At 44.3% G+C, this 21,626-nt stretch overlaps 1 protein-coding gene across 1 annotated transcript in view; it reads left to right on the plus strand.

Annotated features, from left to right (window-relative positions):
* Positions 1-21,626, plus strand: part of LOC129865223 (cadherin-like and PC-esterase domain-containing protein 1) — a 102,551-nt gene that overhangs the window by 51,857 nt on the left and 29,068 nt on the right. Inside the window, exons 7-14 of the mRNA XM_055937825.1 lie at positions 1,813-1,943; positions 2,041-2,116; positions 4,035-4,199; positions 4,350-4,454; positions 6,691-6,845; positions 8,021-8,091; positions 10,158-10,344; positions 10,983-11,160. Of these exons, the coding sequence (XP_055793800.1) occupies positions 1,813-1,943; positions 2,041-2,116; positions 4,035-4,199; positions 4,350-4,454; positions 6,691-6,845; positions 8,021-8,091; positions 10,158-10,344; positions 10,983-11,160 (1,068 nt within the window). The remainder of the gene's footprint in view (positions 1-1,812; positions 1,944-2,040; positions 2,117-4,034; positions 4,200-4,349; positions 4,455-6,690; positions 6,846-8,020; positions 8,092-10,157; positions 10,345-10,982; positions 11,161-21,626) is intronic.

The raw sequence follows: 21,626 nt of genomic DNA on the forward strand, positions 1-21,626 counted from the left end.
AGGACTTCTCCAAAGGATTGAAAGAGAAGTTGGGGAAACACGTGTACAACTTTCGACACCAATACTCCAAACTGAGACAATTGAAAGAGAATCTGAGGAAAAAGGAGATCATCGTGCATATTGACTTTGCAGAGAACTTAGGGGCGCAACTTTCACTGGGGACGGGGGTGCGGCATGTCCCTCTCACATTCTGAAATTGCATTTTTGTCCCCTCCAGTTTTATCATTTGAATGTGATACAGAATGAGGCAGCGGTATGCTTTAGGACCATGCAGACACCCCCGAGCGGTCGGGTAGGCTGGTGTTTATCCGACAGGATAAAACAAATTGTTATAATTATTTCCACCCCACTTCTAAAACCAAAGTTGTACCACTGAGAGAACTACCTGTGTAAATACACCAGTGAAATACAGGCAGTTCACTTTGGTGATTCTCACGTGCAGTTGACCCTCCACACCTGTGTTGGACGTACCACAAATGATACAGTTTCACGTTGCTCACTGAGCTCTTCTATGCGGATGACCACTCTGCAATCTGGGCTTATCTCTCAAAAATACTGGCCTACTTCCTTGAGCTCTGCCCACTTTTGGAATCTTACTTTTTCTTAAATTCATTAAATGTTCCACAAAGGTTGTTGTTCAAAATGTTTGCAATAAAATATTGTTTTCATAAGTTGTTCTTTTTACGTAGATGTCATTTCCACCACACCCATATTTTTAGGTAAATTAGGATATTGTGTATAATTTACATTGATTTGTTTTTAGATAGGAAAATCATATGGTTGTTATCATCATCTCACAAAAAGGTTGGGTGGAAATATCTTATTTTTTATGATAAATAAATCTTTTCAGATGTCACAAAGGCAGGTTTATACATTCAGGCGTTGTGTTGAATTATTCATTTTAGGAAAACCTTAAAAAGCACTTAAAATAATGTTCAATGCAAGTTGATGTACAAATGTATAAGAAATGTGTTATAAAAATAATTGTATGTTATTTCATTTTCAAGCTAAATGGATGTTTAATGATGTGATGGAAATGGTATTTGTCTAAGACTGTCTGAGAAAAATGACGAAAATATATACATTCCTGAATAGTACGATCGCAGCCATTATCAGATATTATTTTTTAGACAAATCAAAGACAATTATAATACTGTTAAAATGGTGTTTCAATACATTTTAATTTCTGAAAGCTTGCCGAGCCAGTGAACGAAGTTGCAAAATCACCCATGCGCGTGCATGTGTTGCTGTGGACCAGCCAAACACGCCACATGCTTCGGATTTGAGCACAGTAATGCCTGATTCCCAACCCTGTCCAACCGTCACTCACTGGCGCCTTATCGGGATTATCTCAAATGAAATCTGTGTCTGTCAGATGAAATGTAATCTAACTAGATTAGATCTATTAGATGTAATATTGATGGGACTGAGAGAGTGGTTGGAGTTTTCATGTGTCATATCAAAACTGGGGTTGTGGATTAGCGAATGTGGACTATTACTGCCACCTGTTGGAACAGAGTATCAAGTGTTTATTTTGCCGCAGCAGTGCGTAGCATGTGATCAATTCCTTTTAAATATGACATGGAATCTCTCCATACGAGCGCGAATCAGTTATTTGTTTGACTGATACTGAGGTGTTAATTAAATTGGACTCTATCCAACTCTGCTGGGTACAGACTTGAACTTCTTCAGACTTTTTTTTAACACTGACAACTTTTCTCTCTTTATCCTCCCCCTCTCTCTATCCCATTTGCTCTCTCTTTATTTCTGTTTTTCTTTTTTTTAACTCTCGCTTTCTCCTTCTCTTCTCAGCTCAAGCCCTTTCTTCTGCAGCAGCTGGGTCCTGATGCATCCCATGAGGCCTTGGACCATGTGAAGGAGGTCATAGGTCAGGTGTTGAGGGTGGCAGCATTGACCAATGAGGAGCCTAGCTCTCGGCACAGGTTAGCCTTCCTTGGATCAACCTCACAGCTGTTCAATTATTCATCTTTGTACATCGTTCTGATTTGTCACTATTCTGTGTGACTGTTTCTCCCGTAGGTGGTGTCTCCTGTGTTTCCAGCTGATGACATTCACTCTTCAATTCAGTGGTTCCCTTCTGCCTATCATAGTAAAGGTAAGAGGGGGTGCTTGCTTGGTCGGCACATTACTACTGTAGCCGGTCTCTACTGATGCTGTTTTAGAGTAGTCACTAGGTGGTGCCATAAGACTGTGAGATTGCAACATTCAAACATGTCAACATGCACTATATATCCAAAGGTATGTGGACAGCCCTTCAAATGAGTGGATTTGGCTATTTCAGTCACATCCTTTGCTGACAGGTGTATAAAATCGAGCACACAGCCATGCAATCTCCATAGACGAACATTGGCAGTAGAATGGCCTTACTGAAGAGCTCAGTGACTTTCAACGTGGCACCGTCATAGGATGCCACCTTTCCAACAATTCAGTTTGTCAAATTTCTGCCCCGCTAGAGCTGCCCCGGTCCACTGTATGTGCTGTTATTGTAGAAGTGGAAACTTTTAGGAGCAACAATGGCTCAGCCGCGAAGTGGTAGGCCACACAACTTCACAGAACGGGACAGCCGAGTGGTGAAGCGCATAGCGCGTAAAAAAACGTCTGCCCTCGTTTGCAACACTACTGAGTTCAAAACTGCCACTGGAAGCAACGTCAGCACAATAACTGTTCGTCAGGAGCTTCATTAATTGTTTTTCCAATGTGCGACCGAGCAGCCGCACACAAGCCTAAGTTTACCATGCGGAATGACAAGCGTCGGCTGGGTGGTGTAAAGCGGCGGAAACGCGTTCTCTGGAGTGATGAATCATACTTCACCATCTGGCAGTCCGACAGACTAATCTGAGTTTGGTGGATGCCAGGAGAACGCTACATGCCCCAATGCATAGTGCCAACTGTAAAGTTTGGTGGAGGAGGAATAATGGTCTGGGGCTGTTTTTCATGGGTCGGGCTAGGCCCCTTAGTTCCAGTGAAGTGAAATCTTAATACTACAATATACAATGACATTCTAGACGATTCTGGGATTCCAACTTTGTGGCAACAGTTTGGGGAAGGCCCTTTCCTGTTTCAGCATGACAATATGCACAAAGCCATATCCATACAGAAATGGTTTGTTGAGATCGGTGTGGAAGAACTTGACTGGCCTGCACAGAGCCCTGACCTCAACCCCATCGAACACCTTTGGGATGAATTGGAACGCAGACTGCGAGCCAGACCTAATCGCCCAACATCAGTGCCCGACCTCACTAGACCTCTTGTAGCTGAATGGAAGCAATGTACCAACATCTAGTGGAAAGCCTTCCCAGAAGAGTGGAGGATGTTATAGCAGCAAAGGGAGGACCAACTAGATATTAATGCCCATGATTTTGGAATGAGATGTTCGACAAGCAAGTGTCCACATACGTTTGGTCATGTAGTGTAACTTCCGAGTTGAGCAGAGAAGAGAGAGTCAGTATTTTAGCTGTTGTGCTGCATACATGTGGGTTGCATACAAACACTCATGTGCACTCACACACGCACATACCCATGCATGCACACTGCTGAGTGATACAACTAGTCGCAGTTATAAAAGCCATTTCACTTAAAGGGCCTCCCTTGAAGTATTTTAATTGGTTTGACCCAGAGATGCCTTCCCCTTTTTCCAGATTCCAAACATGGTGTCCATTGGTTCCACTCCTATAACCCGAGCCACTAATAAACATGATGATGTTTCCTTCTGTAGGCTGTATAGCCTGTTCCATGTACTCATCTTAGGGAAACCAACATGTCTCTTAAGGTTCAATGTGACCAATTCCTTCCTTGAATTCCCCTCATTGCTTACACCTCTCCAATACGTTCAGACCTCTAAGTGTGAGTCAGGGTAGAGGGAAGGGAGCAGGTCATTGTTGGCACCCATTCATACGTATCCGAAGGTATTAAGATAACTCATATATCCACTAGGTGGCAGAACATGCTTACTCTCAGTACAGTCCCTTAATGAAAGCCATTGCTAAAAGTTTCCCATAATCCCTGTCTGAAAGGCTGAGACTGACCTGCACTTTGATGGGCTGAGGGACCCCGGGTTTGACGGACAGATCACAAAAGAGTTCATCCTGGAAGATGCTCTTCTCTTCCTGCTCCCAGCACACAGTGGACAGGCCAGACGGAAGAGCCCCTCACACAGCGAGACAGACGATGGACAGAGGGTACTAAACAACTGTTTAACTTAATAAATCACTCAATCTTTGAGGGCAACGACGATGGACTCTTTTTAACATGACAATTTCAGAGGGAAATGTGTATGGGTATCATAATTCCACTGATCTCCACAATTTGTTTTGTGTGTTTCTGGTCAGTATGGTGGCTGTGGGGGGACATACGGTCTCTGTCTACCAGAACACCAGACTCTCCTCCTACTCCAGTTCGTCCGTCAGCTGAGGACACCGGGGCCATTTGAACTGGTAAACCTCTATTCCACATTACTCTCTGTTACAGTGCATTCGGAAACTGTTCAGACCCCTTGACTTTTTCCACATTTTTGTTACGTTACAGCCTAATCAATCTACACACAATACCCCATAATGACAATGCAAAAACAGATTTTTAGAAATTTTTGCAAATGTATTAAAAATCAAAACTGAAATATCACATTTACGTAAGTATTCAGACCCTTTACTCAGTACTTTGTTGAAGCACCTTTGGCAGCAATGACATCCTTGAGTCTTATTGGGTATGATGCTACAAGCTTGGCACACCTGGATTTGGGTAGTTTCTCGCATTCTTCTCTGCAGATCCACTCAAGCTCTGTCAGGTTGGATGGGGAGCGTCACTGCACAGCTATCTTCAGGTCTCCAGAGATGTTCAATCGGGTTCAAATCCGGACTCTGGCTGGGCCACTCAAGGACATTCAGAAACTTGTCCCGAAGCCACTCCTGCGTTGTCTTGGCTGTGTGCTTAGGGTCGTTGTTCTGTTGGAAGGTGAACCTTTGCCCGAGTCTGAGGTCCTGAGCGCTCTGGAGCAGGTTTTCATCAAGGTTCTCTCTGTACTTTGATCCATTCATATTTCCCTCGATCCTGACTAGTCTCCCAGTCCCTGCCGCTGAAAAACTTCCCCACAGCATGATGCTGCCACCACCATGCTTCACCGTAGGGATGGTATTGGTCAGGTGATGAGCGATACCTGGTTTTCTCCAGATGTAACACTTGACATTCAGGCCAAAGAGTTGAATCTTGGTTTTATCACATCAGAGAATCCTGTTTCTCATGGTCTGAGAGTCCTTTAGGTGCCTTTTGGCAAACTCCAAGTGGGCTGTCATGTGCCTTTAACTGAGGAGTGGCTTCCGTATGGCCACTTTACGATAAAGGCTTGATTGGTGGAGTGCTACAGAGATGGTTGTGTCACGTTCCTGACCTTATTTCCTTTGTTTTGTCTTTGTTTAGTATGGTCAGGGCGTGAGTTGGGGTGGGCAGTCTATGTTATTTGTTTCTATGTTTAGGGTTGTTAACTAGCCTGATATGGTTCTCAATCAGGGGCAGGTGTTTTACGTTTCCTCTGATTGAGAACCATATTTAGGTAGGCTGTTCACACTGTTTGTTGGTGGGTGATTGTTCCTGTGTCAGTGTTTGTGCCACACGGGACTGTTTTCATTCGTTCGTTTCGTTCATGTCATTCGTGTGTTCCTTCCTGTTCGTGTGTTCGTGTTATATGTTCACAAGTTCAGGTCTGTTAACGTTGTTTATTGTTTTGTAGTTTGTTAAGAGTTTTTCCGTCTTCGTCTTTCTTTAATAAAACAAACATGTATTCAACCCACGCTGCGTTTTGGTCCGATCCATGCTCCTCCTCAGACGAGGAGGAAAACGACCGTTACAGGTTGTCCTTCTGGAAGGTTCTCCCATCTCCACAGAAGAACTCTGGAGTTCTGTCAGAGTGACCATCGGGTTCTTGGTCACCTCACTGCCCTTCTCCCCTGATTGCTCAGTTTGGCCGGGTGGCCAGCTCTAGGAAGAGTCTTGGTGGTTCCAAACTTCTTCTATTTAAGAAGGATTTGAGAACACTGTGTTCTTGGGGACCTTCAATGCTGCACATTTTTTGGTACCCTTCCCCAGATCTGTGCCTCAACACAATCCTGTCTCGTAGCTCTACGGACAATTCCTTCGACCTCATGGCTTTCCTTTTTGCTCTGACATGCACTGTTAACTGTGGGACCTTATATAGACAGGTGTGTGCCTTTCCAAATCATGTCCAATCAATATAATTTACCACAGGTGGACTCCAATCAAGTTGTAGAAACATCTCAAGGATGATCAATTGAAACAGGATGCACCTGAGCTCAATTTCGAGTCTCATAGCAAAGGATCTGAATACTTATGTTCATAAGGTATTTCTGTTTTTTATGTGGAATACGGTTGCAAACATTTCTAAAAACTTGTTTTCGCTTTGTCATTATGGGGTATTCTATATAGATTGAGGAGGTAAAACAAATATTTAATCAGTTTTGGAATAAGCCTGTAACGTGACAAAATGTGGATTAGGGGAAGGGGTCTGAATACTTACAAATGCACTGTATAGAGTATAACCAGATTCATTCTGAAGCATAATGTAATCAATGTTACAGAACACTTGCAGTGATTCCAGATTGTAATCATGTTATTTAGAGTGTCTGTATTTCCAGTAATTGAAAACCTGTCTATATCCAGCTTTATCCCACAGCTTCTCCACAGCGCTCTCCTATCCAAGACTTTCTCTTTCGATCGTTCCCTAGAGCGGAGGAGTCTGGGAGTGGGCTGCATTTCTCAGCATTGTTGGACAGAGTCTGTTCTCATTATACAGAGCAAAGGAACCAGACTTACAGGTGAGCACAAGCGTGCACGCACACACACACACACACACACGTCAATCAGTTCACATGAGGTTCTGTTACCTTGCTCAATCCCCTTGGTGTTGTCTTACTCTCCATATATTTGGAAAGGATAGACCAAACAAAAAAAACGGACAAAATGACTGGTCTTGGGGGGAATAAACTTGGCTGAATTTAAGGATGGTTTTCGTTCCCCAACCTCTCCTAAGCATCCCTTCATTAAGGCCCTGGCACATGTACGTTAGTCTGGCTGTAGCAGGAGAGAGGAGCTTCAGGCCCAATCCACTCAAACTGGAACAGAATTAGGTTCAATCCCTTCTTGGCTGGGTACTGGCTCCCCTGGCGGGCCCCATCTGGCCTCCCATCCTTCCCAGGGCTGTGGCACGGAGCTGGGCTGCTGGCACTCAGAATATAGCCTCCCTCTGCCCTCGGGCTGGGTGGACTTCTGGGGCTGAGCACAGAGCTAGGAGCACACTCACGGGCAGGGAACCAGGCGGAATGATGGGAGGAAAGAGAGGGAGGTAGTGGCGGAATAGGGATGGTAAGGGGTAGAGGAAGGGTTGATGATGGAAGGGTTTGGAAGAGGAGTGGAAGGGGAACAGGGTGCTGGATGTGGGAAGTGGAGGAAACTGGTGTGGAGGAGAAGAAAAGGGAGAGTTTATCAGGCTAGAGAAAAGGAGGGAGTATCTGGAGAACAGCCAGTATAATTTACTTTGATTGGATGAGGGTTATAACAATTGTTGATAATCACCTCTGGACCTCTTGTAGGCTAGGAACCAATTGGAGTGTTGACGCTGGCCAGGAAAGTGTATGTGTGTGTGTGTGTGTGTGTGTGTGTGTGTGTGTGTGTGTGTGTGTGTGTGTGTGTGTGTGTGTGTGTGTGTGTGTGTGTGTGTGTGTGTGTGTGTGTGTGTGCATGTGATCACCATATGTGTGTTTTTACTATATCCATATTAATGAATTTGTGCAGTTGGTTTGTGTGAAACTGTCAATGTGATTGAGAGACTTATAAAAAAGGTCAGTTTATTAGAGTACTTAAAAAGTCTGTCATCGTTCTTTAGTTTTTTTTTTATTGCAAGGACAATCCTCAGAATGGATGTTCCCATTATTCCCTGTTCCAATGGGACCTTTTTTTTCTAAATAATGACAGTCTTCCATGTTTCTCATAGGACCAATGAAGCAGAGACACAGACCGGGTGGGACCAACACTCAGGCTCCCAGGACCTCCCTGGAGACAGAGGTGAGGCGCTGCTCAGGTGTCGGCTAATTGGAGAACCCCACCAACAGGATGCATAGAAATGGATTGGAATTAGAATGCTATATATCTCAATGGTTTGAAGTGTGACGCTCTGAGTTCACCAGAGCTCCACACCGGGAGGCGTACGTGTCTTTTTGTAGAGCAAAACTGTTTGTGGAAGGTACTACACTTAGCACAGACCCTCTCGCTCACTCAACATTGTCCATATACGTCTAGTTTCCTTATAGGCCTATTTGGCAGGGAAACTGTGAAGCCAGCTATTTAGCCTATTTCTGTTTGAGTCTTTTATTAAAGAATGTGAAACAATGTTTCTGTTTGATACTTGCCATTACATCATGCATAGCTTTTATTTATATGGCCTAAAATAAATGTTTTCATATGAGCAGAATGTTGTAGGTTATAGCATAACTAATTTTGATCAGTTATAAAAATAAAATAAAAAGAATAATTTAATGCAGAAAAAATGTATCTCGTAAAAGGCCGACATTTCAATTTAAAAAATACTGGATGATAGTCTATGATAGTCCAGCAATCGAATTGCAAGTCTTTCTTATGCAAATAATCCAAAATATTCTGCTTAAAATTATCTTGCACTGCTACCCTCATTATTCATTATTCTCAGAGGAGCAGAACAAGCAATGGAACCCGAATTTATCCTCTGTGCTTGGAATAATATCCTGGCGCATGAAAGCTACACCAACAGATTGGAACGACAGACCGCAAATAAGTCCTTCGGGAAGTGTACGGAATATGATGCTTTCGAATGCCGAGGGCGCATTACCCTCACTGACGGCGTTAACTCCAAGTTAACCGAACGATTTTCATACATATGACGCCTTTATAGTAACCGGTTGATCAGACAATAAAAAAAGAAGCATCTGTACCTTTTCAGACAGTCAAATTCTGCTCGGGCATAGAATGTTCGGTATTGTTTCCCTGACAACAATAAACGTTGCTGATTGATGTGTTGTTTCTTGTTGTTTTTTATGGTATGGTAGATGTGTTTTCTTTCTACTAAAAGTCATTGTATTTAACGAACTTCAAAGTACTTTTAGGAGTGAGTGGTCTGCGCGCAAGCAGCAGACAGGCAGGCTGCTTACAGGTAGCTCGAGATAATTTCATTGACAGTTTTGGTTGTCCTAGTGATGGACTTTAGCCCCGCTTCAGAAGCGGCATTCCTTTACGGACAAGTTAAATGCCCGTTCAGAGAAGGTTTCGTGACGGCATTTAAAAAGCCATAGTGTACCCTTTCAGACAAACAAATGCTGTAGCTGAGGCGCGTTCAAGGCGCCACACTTTATATACCCATATTAACGAATTTATGTAGGCCTAGGCTACAATATTCTGCCCATATGAACAACGTTTACTTTAGGCCATAGCAATATTTTAGCTATACATGATTTAATGAAAAGCACTAAACATACACCTCATGAACACAAGCATGCAATAGTTAACATACACAACATTGTTTCACATTCTTTAATAACCGACTCATAAATACAATCATGCAATAGGCTACAGCTGGGTTCACAGCTTCCCTGGGAAACTCGATGTATTGTAGCCTCACGCGGACGACAGAACAGAGGAGTTGGCTTCTGCTGCGGTGTTCAAGGTAAAATATTAAACGTTGTGGCGGTGCTTCGGGCAAGGGAGGGTGGGTAGGTGGTCCTACTGTGCCCCCTGCATCTGTAAACTGCTTGAGGTTGGCACACACCAGAGTCAATTGCCTCCACAGGAAGAGAGCATTCTCTGGGCTTGTGCTCAACACGTGTGGACTTTGTTATGAACATTCCTCCCATTACATAGTGTGTGTGTTGGTGTGAATGTCTTTATCTTTAATCCCTTTGAATGGGGACACACACACACACACACGCACACTGAGCATGCATGTTTTAGATAACCATCTTTGTTATTTGATGCTCCTTCTGATGGTTAAATGTGTAACAGTATTCTGAATATGAAAAATACAGCAGGACACGGTGTGACGTATGCAAGCCTTTTTATCTGTATATAATCCATTCTCTCTCTCGCCCTGTGGTGTGTATCAGAGCGGTGTGTGGACCCCCACCTCAGACAACTGTACACAGACCCCCCTCTGACCCTCAGCCCCCCCTTCAGTCCCTGGGTGAAGGACTACCGTGCTGAGGTCCCCTTTGACGTGGTGACCCTACGCCTCCGCCCTGAGCCAATCAGCCCAGCCTGTCACATACACCTGGATGAGCACAGAGGACCTAGGTGAGACCCTCCCAGCCATGACCTTTCACCCTGTGAGTCACAAGCTGGGCTTTTAAATGTAGCTGGGTCACATTCGGTGAGATGGTAGGTGTTAGCAGTCATATAGTTAGATCTCCAACAAGCCCTTTCACAGGTTAAATGGATCTTGTCCTATATTGCTTACACCTGCCCAGTCTTCAGGTCTATAATATAGACGTAAGTGAGTTATACCATCTGAATTCTGGGAATGTGTGTTTTCAGTCCAGTGTTTTGGTCAGGGCATATTTCCATGTCATTCTGAGTTTTACTCTGTGTGATTGTAGAACTCTGTTTCTTATGTCCGTAGCTTTGATCTCAGCAGCCAATCCCTGATTAGCTCCCATTAGACTCAGTAGCACTGGGGTCAGAGGATTGACCTTTGACAGACAGACAGACAGACAGACAGACAGACAGACAGACAGACACACGTAAGACGGCCATACACACACAGCGCTAAACGTGATATTTAGGAATGATTCTATAATCTGCCCTCTCTCACCATCCTGTATGTGTGTTTTCATATCTCTGCTCTGTGTGTGTGCTTGTGCTTATGTGTGTTTCATCTCCCTGGACCTCTCTGGACCTTGTTTCTGAGAAGCTCTACCTCTGTTTTTCCACAGAACAGCAAACTACCCGGTCGGCCTGGGCAACAGCATAATCAACATCCTAGTGACGGACGAGTCGCTCACCACAGAGCCCGAGCCCGTCGTCATGACAATATACACTCTGCACATGTACCGCGAGAGCCGTCCCAGCCTGCCCATGTTTGGGGAGCATGTGATGTGTGGCTTCGTGCAGGTACGTGGTGCGGCGGGCAGGGTGTTTCTACACGCTTGTAACTCACTACCATACACTCACAGATGGACAAGCACTGTCAGAGACCTGGGCCTGTATTCACAAAGTCACAAGAGTAGGAGTGCTGATAGAGGATCAGTGTTTAGTTTTAGATTATAATGAATAGCTGTATATGGATAGGGGTGACCTGATCCTAGATCAGCACTTTAAGATGTGGTTTTTTTCTCTCCATTATGAGTAAATCAAGCTAAAAATGTAAGGTTAGTGGGACTTCATGTTCCCCATCAAGTTAACCAAGATTGACTTCCTATCTGGGGTTCACTGACTTTACTGGAGGACCACGTCAGAGGAACACAAAATACAATTTCCCTAATCTCTTACCATATTCAAATGAGACGCACTATTGACTTTTACAGAGCCATTCAATTCCCAGAGCATGGGAAGTGTTTCCTTCTATGAGCAATGTTGGTCTGGCACCCAACACAAGTTTCATAGCATGTAAACAAAGGAAAATCAATTAATTCGGTTGAGAAGGAACCGTGCGGTTCCTTCGTTTTTACAGCATTTGTCATGTCGGCGGTATGGGTTCCGCCGAGGGAGCCTTTGCGGCTGGTCTGTGTAAAGTTTAGTGTCGGTTACGGCCGCGAATGGCGTCGAGAGGCAGTGGAGCAGCAGCAGTGTCGAGATACAGTTGGTTGATATTTCGAAGCCGGTATTTTCCAGATTACCGTTGGAATGTGGAGGAGCGGGGTCGGCGGGAGCCGTAAAGGGATTGAGAGGGTCTGATGTTCCCATGAGATCCTGTGGCAGGGGCTATATTTGAGCTTTCACACCCCAGTAAGAGTTTGATTTGGGATGTGGTCCAGGACGCTCTGTCCCTCCCTCACCTGACCCCCCCTCCCTTAACTCTTCTCCAAACCTCCCACCCTATCTCCTGATGCATCTTGGGTATGAGGGTGGCGATGGGGCAGTGTCCCGGGGCGGGGCAGGGTTGATGGAGCGGACCCTTAACTGACCAATCGATTCAGGGATATGAGCCGTTAAGAGGAGGAGCATTTCTGGACATTACAGTGAGTGATAGAAACAGTTGGGGACCGTGGGGTAAGTTAAGTCAATTATTTATGTTCAGTATCACTCCGTCAAGGGAAATATATTATTCTTTCTAACAATGATATCTACATAGACTTTAGGATGTTGTGTCTTCCTGGAAATAATCAGAATCCATGTAAACATTACAGTTTTGAAAACATAGCTTGTCCCCAAATGTGGTCTCTTGGCACAACCTATGTGGTAAATTAAGCCTCTTACACATTTCTGTACTGAATGAAATATTACCACTACATTTTTAAAACCGTGTCTATCTTTATTTCCTAAACACAATTCAACACAATCACAATCACTTTGTCTTTTAATCATTTTAAGCATCTTTTGACACACCTAACAAATACTTTGTACTTTTTTACTTTGTAAAAAAAAAACACTTAACAAAGGCCAGGCCTTGGTGTTACCTCATCCCAGTGACAATGCCTACCATTACGCCTGGGAAGAAAATACTTACATTTGCTCAACTTGCCATTGGCTCAACCATTAGCTCAACTGACCCCATGGCCATTGGCTCAACTTACCCCAAGGCAAACATTCGGACTATATTAGCCCACACAGCTACAAGGATGCACATTTATACTAGGTTTAGGACCCCATATTGAAGCTTATACAGACCCCAACTGATGGGGTATATGATCTACTTTGGTTTAAATACAAGCGTCATGGAACTTCTAACACAATACATTCATTTGACATGGTGGAAATCTGTTTTCTTTGGACCTAACTTGCTTACCTCTTTTTCCATGTGTGTTTTTTCCTTCAGACTCCATGAAATGATGCCCTCTTCCTAAATATTTGGTCAAATTATACATTTTGTGTATGGTTTCCTAGAAACAAGGGTGGTTCAACTTACCCCTTTGGCTCAATTTACTCCACTCTCCCTTATGAATCTTCAAACATGCATACATACTTACACACACGGGAAACCACTTCTGAGCCTCATATGGACACACACATACTATATAAATACACACACACACACACACATAGCTCATAACAGCCCCTGACGATTTTCCCTTGCTGGTAGTGTGAGGGCTGTGGTTATTATGGTCCATTGGGAAGAGCTGACTGTCTCCCAAATTGTTATTGTGGTCACCAAGCGGTCCTCACATCCCAGCAGGCATAAACCATCCTCTCTCATAGAACATGTGGTCCTGTTTTTGGTCAGAAGCGAACGAGAGAAAAGAGGAAAAACATACTGAATCCTTGACAAATTGTTCACACAGCACAGCCAACAATGATTTCCTGGTGCTATTTGCTATCACACTGGATTATAAACGCAGCAGAAAAAGAAACATCCTCTCACTGTCAACTGCGTTTATTTTCAGCAAACTTAACATGTGTAAATATTTGTATGAACATAACAAGATTCAACAACTGAGACATAAACTGAGCAAGTTCCAGAGACATGTGACTAACAGAAATTGAATAATGTGTCCCTGAACAAAGGGGGGGTCAAAATCAGAAGTAACAGTCAGTATCGGGTGTGGCCACCAGCTGCATTAAGTACTGCAGTGCATCTCCTCCTCATGGACTGCACCAAATTTGCCAGTTCTTGCTGTGAGATGTTACCCCACTCTTCCACCAAGGCACCTGCAAGTTCCCAGACATTTCTGGGGGGAATGGCCCTAGCCCTCACCCTCCGATCCAACAGGTCCCAGACGTGCTCAATGGGATTGAGATCTGAGCTCTTCACTGGCCATGGCAGAACACTGACATACCTGTCTTGCAGGAAATCAAGCACACAAACAGCAGTATGGCTGGTGGCATTGTCATGCTTGAGGGTCATGTCAGGATGAGCCTGCATGAAGGGTATCACATGAGGGAGGAGGATGTCTTCCCTGTAACGCACAGCATTGAGATTGCCTGCAATGACAACAAGCTCAGTCAGATGATGCTGTGACACACTGCCCCAGACCATGACGGACCCTCCATCTCCAATCGATCCCGCTCCAGAGTACAGGCCTTGGTGTAACGCTAATTCCTTCGACGATAAATGCTACTCCGTCAAATGGGCACAAAACTGCGACTCGTCAGTGAAGAGCACTTTTTGCCAGTCCTCTCTGGTCCAGCGACGGTGGCTTTGTGCCCATAGTCAACGTTGTTGCCGGTGATGTCTGGTGAGGAACTGCCTTACAACAGGCCTAAAAGCCCTCAGTCCCACCTCTCTCAGCCTATTGTGGACAGTCTGACCACTGATGGAGGGATTGTGCGTTTCTGGTGTAACTCGGGCAGTTGTTGTTGCCATCCTGTACCTGTCCCGCAGGTGTGATGTTCGGATGTACCGATCCTGTGCAGGTGATGTTACACGTGGTCTGCCACTGCGAGGATGATCAGCTGTCCGTCCTGTCTTCCTGTAGCGCTGCCTTAGGCGTTTCACAGTACAGACATTGCAATTTATTGCCCTGGCCACATCTGCATTCCTCTTGGCTCCTTGCAGCATGCCTAAGGCACGTTCACACAGATGAGCAGGGACCCTGGGCATCTTTCTTTTGGTGTTTTTCAAAGTCAGTAGAAAGGCCTCTTTAGTGTCCTAAGTTTTCATAACTGTGACCTTAATTGCCTACCGTCTGTAAGCTTAGTGTCTTAACAACCGTTCCCCAGGTGCATGTTCATTAATTGTTTATGGTTATTTGAACAAGCATGGGAAACAGTGTTTAAACCCTTTGCAATGAAGATCTGTGAAGTTATTTGGATTTTTACAAATGATCTTCGAAAGACAGGGTCCTGAAAGGGGGACTTTTCTTTTTTTGCTGAGTTAGTAAGTGTACGTTGTGTAGTAAGCTGTTAGTACCCCATGTGTCTAACTCTAATAATTTGCTCCCTTTTCCCCTCATAACTTAGCCTACTGTTCTGACTTGCTGGTGCACATTTAGTCTATAGCCTGTTTTAGAAAAATTTCATAATTTAATATTTTAAGAGCTTTCATTGTCTGCTTATATGCCCACTTTATTTATCCTACGGTTCTGACTTGGTGTACAGGGAGAATACTGATAATACTGTAAGAACGGCCCATGTTCTGAATTCTATCACTGTATATTTTATAAAGTATAGAATTTGTCCCTTTGCAATTGTGTGTGCGGCTGGTATGCCAACTTTGTGTCCTTGGTGTTGGGCCTGTTACTACGGTTGTCCTCCCTATGCCTCCTCAGGGTCACTACAAGGTGTCTGGGTCTGGGAAAAGACACTGTCTGAACCGCCCTACATTGTCCACTGTACCTCATTCTAACTCATTGACCATACCCCACCACAGCTGGTACACTCACTTAAACACATATGCACTCACCCACACAGCTGGTGACCCCTTCGATGGGTGGATGGGGGGTTACAGGTGTTTTACTCGTCTTGGGAACAAGGTCGTTGTGGAGGAATAGACACACACCCTTCGTCCTCCTTTCATCTCAGTGCAAGGTGATACTGCTGTGTGTAGGCGTATTATGGGTTGGAGTCACAGGGTTATGTGTGTGTGTGTGTGTGTGTGTGTGTGTGTGTGTGTGTGTGTGTGTGTGTGTGTGTGTGTGTGTGTGTGTGTGTGTGTGTGTGTGTGTGTGTGTGTGTGTGTGTGTGTGTGTGTGTGTGTGTGTGTGTGTGTGTGTGTGTGTGTGTGTGTGTGTGTGTGTGTGTGTGTGTGTGTGTGTGTGTGTGTGTCAAGAGCATTCCATTCACCCATACACCCAGTCCTATCTCGGCCTCTAGCACGTCTGAGAGTAACCACTCCTGGTGGATCAAATGGACTAATAGGATGGTGGTTGTGATTCCCTTTAGGCCACGTCAAAAAAGGTTACAATAATTACAATGATGATGATTATTATATCTAATGTGGATATTACAGTCACCTCCGAAATTATTGGCACCATTGATACAAATGAGCAAAAAAGACTATGTATAAACTAATAATACAAATACTGAGCTATACTTAATGCTCAAAAATATTGGGGATTTATGGTAATTTAGATTTTTTTTTTAGCAAGTAATCTTTTTTCTTCTAAAAATGAAAGGTATCAAAATTATTGGCACCCTTGTTTTCAATGCTTTATGCACCCTCCCCTTGCGAGGATAACGACACTGAGACTTTTTCTAAAATGTTTATGAAACACATTGGGAGGGATCTTGGACCATTCCTCTTGGACCCATTCCTCTTGGACCCATTCCTCTTGGACCCATTCCTCTTGGACCCATTCCTCTGCGCTTATGGACTGCCCTCATCAAATCAAACCACAGACTTTCAATGGGGTTCAAGTCCGGACACTGAGATGGCCATTGTAAATTGTTGATTTTGTGGTTAATTAAGCAATTCTTTGTGGGTTTTGATGTGTGCTTGGGGTCATTGTTTTGCTGGAAGATCCACTTACAGCCAAGTTTCAGCCTCCTGGCAGAGGCAACCGGGTTCTTTGCAAAAATGTCCTGGTACTTGGTAGAGTTCATGATGCTATTGACCTTAACAAGGGCCCCAGGACCAGTGGAAGCAAAATATCCCCATAACATCAAATATCCACCACCATATTTTACAGTAGGTATGAGGTTATTTTCTGCATATGCATCACCATTGGTTTCTGTGGGCAAAGACCTCTATTTTCCTCTCACCTGACCATAGCACCCGGTTCCAATCCAAGTGCAAATGCCGTTTAGCAAACTCAAGTCTAATTGTGGATTTGGATACTTGGTGACCCCAAGATGCGAGCAACCAAGTCTTCCTCTCTGTGCATGGGGACAAGATACACTTTATTTACCCGGGTAGTTTGCCACTGTTCCAGTGGTTTTAAACATATTAATTATTGTACTAATAGTAAATAAATAGCTATTTTTGTACCCATTGCCTGATTTATGAAGGTCAACAACCATGGTGATGGATGACAACTGGATTTTATTTGCATGTTACCTCATTTTTATACCCCAGTGAAACAGGAAGCCATGGAAGGCCACAATACAGTTCCTTAAACTGAGATTAATTTAAAAAATGTAAATGTTATTGCATATTTCCTTTTCTTTTCTTTATAAGAATCATTAGGAATTTGTTTTGAGAATCTGTTGTATTACTTTTCAAACAAAATATCTTACTCTGAGCAATTGAATTAGTATAAAATAATATACTTTTCAAATTTTCCAAAGTGTTTTTTTTAGCATTCAATATTGCTCAGTATTTGTATCATTTATTTAATACATCATTTTTTTGCTCATCTTTATCAAGAGTGCAAATCATTTTGGAGGTGACTGTAATATCCACATTAGATATATTAAAAAACACTTTTTAATGAAGTTTGTGGAAATGTGGAATGAATGTAGGAGAATATAACTCATTTGATCTGGTAAAAAGATAATACCAAGATAAAATCATGTGTTTATTTATATTTTGTTTTTGTACCATCATCTTTGAAATGCAAGAGAAAGGCCATAATGTATTATTCCAGCCCAGCTGCAATTTAGATTTTGGCCATTAGATGGCAATAGTGCATGTGCAAAGTTTTAGACTGATCCAGTGAACCATTGTATTTCTGTTCAAAATTGCCCAAATGTGCCTAATTGGTTTATTAATCATGTTTTAAGTTCATAACTGTGCACTCTTCTCAAACAATAGCATGGTATTCTTTCACTGTAATGGCTACTGTAAATTGGACAGTGCAGTTAGATTAACAAGAATTTAAGCTTTCTGCCAGTATCAGATATGTCTATGTCCTGGGAAATGTTCTTGTTACTTACAACCTCATGCTAATCATATTAGCCTACGTTAGCTCAACCGTCCCGTGGGGGCCCACCGATCCTGTAGAGGTTTTAATTAATCCTCATCATTGTAATGAATGTAATCTGTTTTGACTCGGAGCGTAAAGGGAATCCCAACCACCGTCCTATTCCTCTGTCTCGTCCATCAGCCACCAGTCAGGAAGGGTTACTATCAGAGGTGCTAGAGGCTGATTTGGGACCGGTTGTATGGACAAATGGAATGCTGCTGACACATATCACACATCCAACCCTGTGACCCCAACCCATCCTACTCCAACACCCAGCTGTATCATCTTGCACTGGGATGAAAGGAAGGGTGTGGGTCAACATGTGTGCCATTTTTTTAAACATCTTTTTCAAGGGTGCCAATCATTTAGGAGGTGACTGTATATGAATGGAAGGTACAGTTCACTCCCTCACTCCCTCACTCACTCACTCACTCACTCACTCACTCACTCACGCACGCACGCACTCACTCACTCACTCACTCACTCACTCACTCACTCACTCACTCACTCACACACTCACTCACTCACTCACTCACTCACAACTCAACTTACTTGGCTCCCTGTACCAAAAGACCGCTACAAGCTCCTGCTATGCTAGAGGGACTTTGGCAAGCGATATCATCCCCCCCTTGATGTACAGTCTGAAATAATTATATTTCCACAGCATTTGATGGGCATTCTTGGTGCATGAATGTGACATGCAGACATAACCAAATTGCAGGGCCTGTCTAGCACAGCAAATTGTTTTTCAAAGTTTGATCTGAAACACAACTTTTCATTGCTCCTCCTGATCCTGATCTGCTTGGCTCAGCGAGAATTCATTCATTTGCCATTTTAGAAGTGAAAGAATCGAATTGTCACCTACACTCTCTCTCTCACACACACACACACACACACACACACACACACACACACACACACACACACACACACACACACACACACACACACACACACACACACACACACACTCACTCACTGAGAGATTGTGGCAGAGTATAGATAGGAAGACTTGGGCCAGTCCGGGTGGTCTGGGGTATAACAACACTAGAGGCTTAATGCTTTCCTTCTGTTCTGAAGTCAGTGTGAGAAACACCCAGAGACTGGAGTCTCTACAAACCACGAGCGTGCTCTCACAGCTCTGTGCTTCACCACACACACACAGACACACACACATTCATGCTAAGACATACATTCACAAATCAGGCAAACAGCCCCCCCCCCCCCCCCCCCCCCCCATGTGAGCCATGCTGTGGAAACCATTAAGGGATCAGAGAGGAGAGTGGCAGAGGAGAGGAATTATTTTGATGCCAGAGCACATTCCCATTTCCCTCATTCTCTCCCAGTCCCCCTGCCCCCACCCCCTCTAATATCACCATCCAGCCCCTGTCTTTATTTGACCTGAATGCATCACCTGTCAATTAGACCAGCTGAGGCACAGCAGTGAGAAAAGGGCCTTCAGGATTCTGCAATACGTACACCATATTGAGGAGGGTTTTGGCTCCTGATTTTGCTCTTATAAAATAGATGATTTAAAGAGGGGATATCATGAGGACGGTGATGGAATGTATTTAGTGTCAGACGTACAAAACCTTGATTTAAATTGCATTGGACGAAGCCTTATGTCGTGTTTTGGGAATAATGAGGGCTAACGAGGGCTAATTGCTGAGAGCGTCTGGTGTAGTCGTTAGCAGTGTGACCCCAGGGCAAACCCAGTATAAACTCCCTCTCCATACCACAAGTCCCCACGTTTATGTGTTCCACCCATAGGAAAGGAAATCCATAGTATTATGTTCTTACTGAGGGATATTTCAGATGTGGTTGCTCATTCTCTTAAGCTGATGTAACTCTCCAATGCGAACTCTGAAAGTCCAATATGTGGTTCTCTGCTTTGTGTAATGTTGTACTTTGACTTGTCCTGTTGTGTGCTGTTTTGATGTGCCTTTTTATATTTCACACTTTCTATGAGGTGATGGTGTTTTCGTTTATCTCCGACACAGGTCTCTCTGCTCTGCAACCTGCCCTGTACATCGATCTCCCATGCATTAGAGCGTTGGCCAGTAACCGAAAGGTTGCTGGATCGAGTCCCCGAGCGGACAAGGTAAAGATCTGTCCATGAGCAAGGCAGTTAACACACTGTTCCCCGGGCGCCGAAGACGTAGATGTCGATTAAGGCAGCCCCCTTCGCACCTCTCTGATTCAGAGGGGTTGGGTTAAATGCGGAAGGCACATTTCAGTTGAAGGCATTCAGTTGTACAACTGACTAGGTACCCCCCTTTCCCTTTCCATGTCACTGACAACCACGCTCTGCTAACAACTACTATCTCATCTGCTCCCCTCTTCCGCTAAAATTCTAGTCGTTCACTCTCTTCCTCCGTGGGTCAGAGAGAGAGCAAATGAGGGAGAGATTGTCCACTCATCCTACATGGGGGGCAGGAGAATTGGGCCCTAGAACAGGGCCTCCATTGATGCGGCATGTGGGGCTTTTGAAGTGCTATCATGTGAAGGCTCAGGGCTTCAGTGTTCGTATCAGCAGGCTGTCTGGCTGTCTGTCTGATGCTGCTTGGTTATCTAGCTATGTTGATAGCCACAGGTGGGAATGGGAAACTGACTGAGGGTGGATCTCAATAGTCGTAGCTATTGGAGTAGCTTCCTTGTCTCGTATCCCATCCTCCGTCTGTATTGACTTCACAGAGCTGGTGTTCTTATGCCCAGCCATGGCTCACTTATGAGGACTGGTACACTCACCCCGTGAGAAAGTCCAACCAGGAGCACTTTCTGTTACTACAGAAGGAGGACTACCCTTCCACACATAGTTTTATATCTTTATATGTCCACTGTTATGGCTGGACACGTGTTCAGTTTATTCCATTACTGTCTCATTCAATCCTCCCTACATCTCCTCCACTTCCCATTCCATCAACACAGGCAAGATCGCGGCTCTGTCGCAGTTTCCCAACCCTGGTCTCCACACCTATCCTTATCCCGTCTCGTGGAGGGAAACTAAGCATTTATTTCCTGGTGTTGTTGTCAAGGGGGGGCTTGGTGGGAGTCTGGCTCTTTGATGTGCTGCAGCTGTGAATTCCACCGAGGCCCAGTCCCAGAGCTGATCCACAGAAGCTAGCTCTGTTACTCCCCCTCCCACCCCTCTCCTTCCTCGCTCAGCCCAGGAGTGTGCCACTTCACTCAGACAATGGCTGACTTCATGCTCCCTCCCTCCGCTCCCGTGTTATCATACTGTAGCAGAGGGAGGGATGGGGGAGACGGAGTGAAGAGGGGGAGACGGGTCTTCTCATTAAAACCCCTGTTAGTCCTCCTCAGTCCAATAAAAATAATCGCTGCTGCTGTGTTTGATCTGGTTTGATCAGTCAGAGACGATGAGGGGTGATAGACATTCTAAGAAACATTCATTAAATGGTTTGGTGCTTTTATCTTTTAGGGGAGAAATAACTTTGAAATAACTTTAACCCCCCCCCCCCCTTGACCCTTGTTACCCTGTGTATGTTGAAACCCTCCTCTCATCTCTGTCTCTACCACTTGCCTTTCTAGCTTCTCTCTCTCTCTCTCTGTGTGTGTGTGTGTGTGTGTGTGTGTGTGTGTGTGTGTGTGTGTGTGTGTGTGTGTGTGTGTGTGTGTGTG

Source organism: Salvelinus fontinalis, chromosome 11, assembly GCF_029448725.1.
Source record: "Salvelinus fontinalis isolate EN_2023a chromosome 11, ASM2944872v1, whole genome shotgun sequence".
Classification (NCBI taxonomy): domain Eukaryota; kingdom Metazoa; phylum Chordata; class Actinopteri; order Salmoniformes; family Salmonidae; genus Salvelinus; species Salvelinus fontinalis.